Genomic DNA, 3,323 nt, shown 5'->3' with positions numbered 1-3,323 from the left:
GGCTATACGTGCGTAGTCACAAAGTGCCGCTTTGTTTAAAATCACAAGTAATTTTTTTTTCAAAAAAGGTCACATTGCAGCGCGTTTTTTCCAAGCAACAGCAGTTAATCCGAATCGACTCACGTGACCTGAAGCACGCCGGTGGATTTCTCCGAGCAGTTGTAACAACTGCTCACAAAGCGGGAGGAGAAGACCTCACGTGGCGCAGCCTTGCCCATGAATTAGTAAAGAGAGCCAGGCGTCCGCGGCTCGCCTGATTGGAAGTCGAGGAGAGAACGCCCGCTGACGCCAGTGGAGATCGATGTGGCAGTCAGAGGGATGAAGCGAGATAATTAGCGTTCAGAGTGTATCTTGTTAATTAAGGGCTAATTAGAGGCAGAGGCGGAGGGAGAAGGCTTGTGTGTGTTTGTGTCTGTGTGCGGGGGTCGCTCGGCAGAGATATGTGCACGAATAAGGTGGCAGCACTACAACGCAGTACAGCACAAACTCCATAAAACTGTTAACGCTACTAAATAATTATCGCTTCATTACAGACTGTTTGGATTTTTTCAATTACTCTGCCTAGATTGTTTTGTTTTTTTTTGTTTTTTTTTTGTTGGTGTTAGTTTTTGTTTCCCGCCCTCAAATTGAAGACAAAAGCGTGTAATTTTCTTGTCCTTGTCACGTCTTCTCCAGGTGCGCCTCACTCCAACAGCAGCATCTCCCTGCAGACGGGCGGGCTGGCGTTTGGCGGCAGCAAAGACAGCATGCACCAGCGCTCCTTCTCCGTGTCCAGCGCCGACCAGTGGAATGAAGCCATCAACACCAGTACGAGCGGCGTTGCCCGTAAGGATCCCAAACTGTTGCCACAAATGCCAAAAAAAAAAAAAAAAACAGAAAGGATCTAGAGTGCATGTTTTTTTTTTTTTTATTAAACGAAATAAGCCTCTATTTTGTGATTAAGTGATCAGGATGGTGATCACTGTGACCTTTTATGTTGCTGCTCTTTGATAGAAGCGGCGTGTTCAGATGGGAGCGGGGCGGGGGTGGGGGGCAGTGAAGGTTAACTTTCTTCCATCGATGCGTCTCCACTTACTGTCTCCCTTGTCACTGTAGTTGTGTGAAGTAAGATAATATATTCACCATATCTGCCCCCCCCCCCATCTCTCCAACCCATCCTGTCTTTACCTTCCATCTTCCTTTCTGCCCCCCCCCCCCCTTCTGTTTTCGTCTCCCTTCTTCCGAAGAGGAAAATGAATGCTTTTCGGGAGTACCATTCATCACCAGTTATTTCCCTCTCTTTGTGGTTGGCAGTAAAAAAGCACTTAAATGCACATCAACAGAATAACAGTCATTTCCATGCATGTTTGCACTCTGGTAGTTCTCATTAGCGCGGCGGCGGCTTCCCCCCTCCCCATGGGCTCCCAGGGGCCCCGGCAGTTTAAAGAGCGCACTTTACGAGCGCTGCTGGAGTCCAACCGCGCGGCCCTCGTGSTTCCGCAGACAAGCCTGATTCTCATTTGGAGCTGCCGAACGATCAATTCTGCCTGGACGCGGGCACTTCCATCACCCCCCTCCGCCCCCCATCTCCCATCAGCAGCACGCCCAAAGCAGAATTACTTAGATTCGTGGGGTCCTCAAATAAATGAGCACGAGTGTGTGTTATGTGTGTGTGTGTGTGTGTGTGTGTTCTTGCAGAATGTTTCAGCGTGGCTGTTTGCATGTAGGCTTTTTTTTCCCTACAAACTGTAATATAATGTGTTTGTAACTCCTCCCGCACCCCACCTTAAAAAAAAAGGCCTCGTACTCGAGTGTTTGACGATACGATGGCTAAACTACGAAGGACTTCCTAAACTGTGGAAATTAGGCGGGCAGAATTTCCTCGTTTCATATTTGTTAAACTGAAAAGCCCTCACTATTAACATAGCTCATTAAGCAGCATCCAGTTTTCAACTAAATCAGATACACAATTTGCTCCATTATTCCATTTTCTTCAATTATTTTCATGCTACTTTTAAGGTAACCACAAATGAGCTCGAATGAGGCAAATGAGCTGAAAACGATACTGGGAACAAACCAAATGATAGATTATGTGATAAGGAACTGTAGTCAGTTGCAGACTTTTACAGCAAAAGCAACGTGATTTTAGTGTAAAACTTTGAAAATGTCTTTTTTTTTTTCGTTCCAAATTCCAATTTAAAAATGTGGATTAAATCACGAGTGGATTTGCAGTGTAAAATGTGACTGAACTATCAGAAGGCTTCAGCGTGATTGAAATTCACCCTTCTTATCGCTCATCTTAATGTGTCTTCAATAATCAATAGAGGGTGTTGCACGGTGAAGGGTGCTCATGTTTTGCCATGTGAATTGACTTGAGCCAAGCCCAATCACTCCATTATCCTTGGTGAAGGTTGCAGGTTATAACCTAAAATGTGATGCAAAAACAGCAGATTGATGATTCGCTGGTGAATGAATGCATTTTAGCCAGGTAACTATTTCCATATTATTTAAAGAATGTGCTCATTTGTAAACCCTCTGAGCAAAGGAAGGAGCAGGGGTAGGAGCATCTCTTGAATATTGAGCGCAGCTTTTTGATTAAATCCCGGCCCAGTTTTTTTATTGCTTCCAGTCATAAAGATGCTCATTCTTTAATGCRCCGAATGCTTGTTTAAAACCTGCTCTTCGTTGTACGCCTTGATCTTTGATGCGGGATTAAAGGCAGGAGGCCTAAACAGTCATCTGAGCTTTGTGATAGGATTACTGATGACAGCAACTTAAGTCTTTGCTCAAAGTCTGAGGAAAGTCGTGTCCGTGTTTCACTTGTTCCAAAAATCAGAACCGCTGGAACTATTTTAGCGCTAAAGCAAAGAACCATCATTAGAGCTGTGATCTCTATCTTACTTATGGTTATATCCATCCATACATCCATTCATCCTGGTTCCTCATTCAAAATTAGCAGAAAACTGAACCGGTTTGGCTTTTGAAGATTTAGCCAGGCAAACCAATAAGTTACAATATTTTTATCTTTTGATTCTGATATGCATTATCACTTGTGTCTAGCAAGCTAAGGTTAAAAAATAACCTAAAAATTTCAAGAAAGTTATTGTAAAATAGTCACAATTTGTTAATAATAGGACAAGATAATGTAACATTTTGTTTGTTCTCTTTAATAGCAGAAATATGTAAAACCTTAAAGGGGCAATATCATGTAAAATCAACTTTTTTGAGTTTTTCATCATGTCATAATGTTATACTCTCATAAAAAACATGCCCAAAGCCTTGCTTTGACTCATTCATGCATGTTTGAGAAATCCTGCAGTGTTTTTAGGCAGCCATGCTGAGGA

General features: G+C 43.1%; 1 protein-coding gene across 3 annotated transcripts in view; it reads left to right on the top strand.

Annotated features, from left to right (window-relative positions):
• Positions 1–3,323, top strand: part of agap3 (ArfGAP with GTPase domain, ankyrin repeat and PH domain 3) — a 146,413-nt gene that overhangs the window by 112,920 nt on the left and 30,170 nt on the right. For all 3 annotated transcript variants that reach the window (XM_014029945.1, XM_014029937.1, XM_014029930.1), the window contains exon 12: positions 676–825. In XM_014029945.1, the coding sequence (XP_013885399.1) occupies positions 676–825 (150 nt within the window). The remainder of the gene's footprint in view (positions 1–675; positions 826–3,323) is intronic.

Source organism: Austrofundulus limnaeus, unplaced genomic scaffold, assembly GCF_001266775.1.
Source record: "Austrofundulus limnaeus strain Quisiro unplaced genomic scaffold, Austrofundulus_limnaeus-1.0 Scaffold6, whole genome shotgun sequence".
NCBI classification, from domain to species: Eukaryota; Metazoa; Chordata; class Actinopteri; order Cyprinodontiformes; family Rivulidae; genus Austrofundulus; species Austrofundulus limnaeus.
This window is presented reverse-complemented; position numbering and strand designations above follow the sequence as displayed.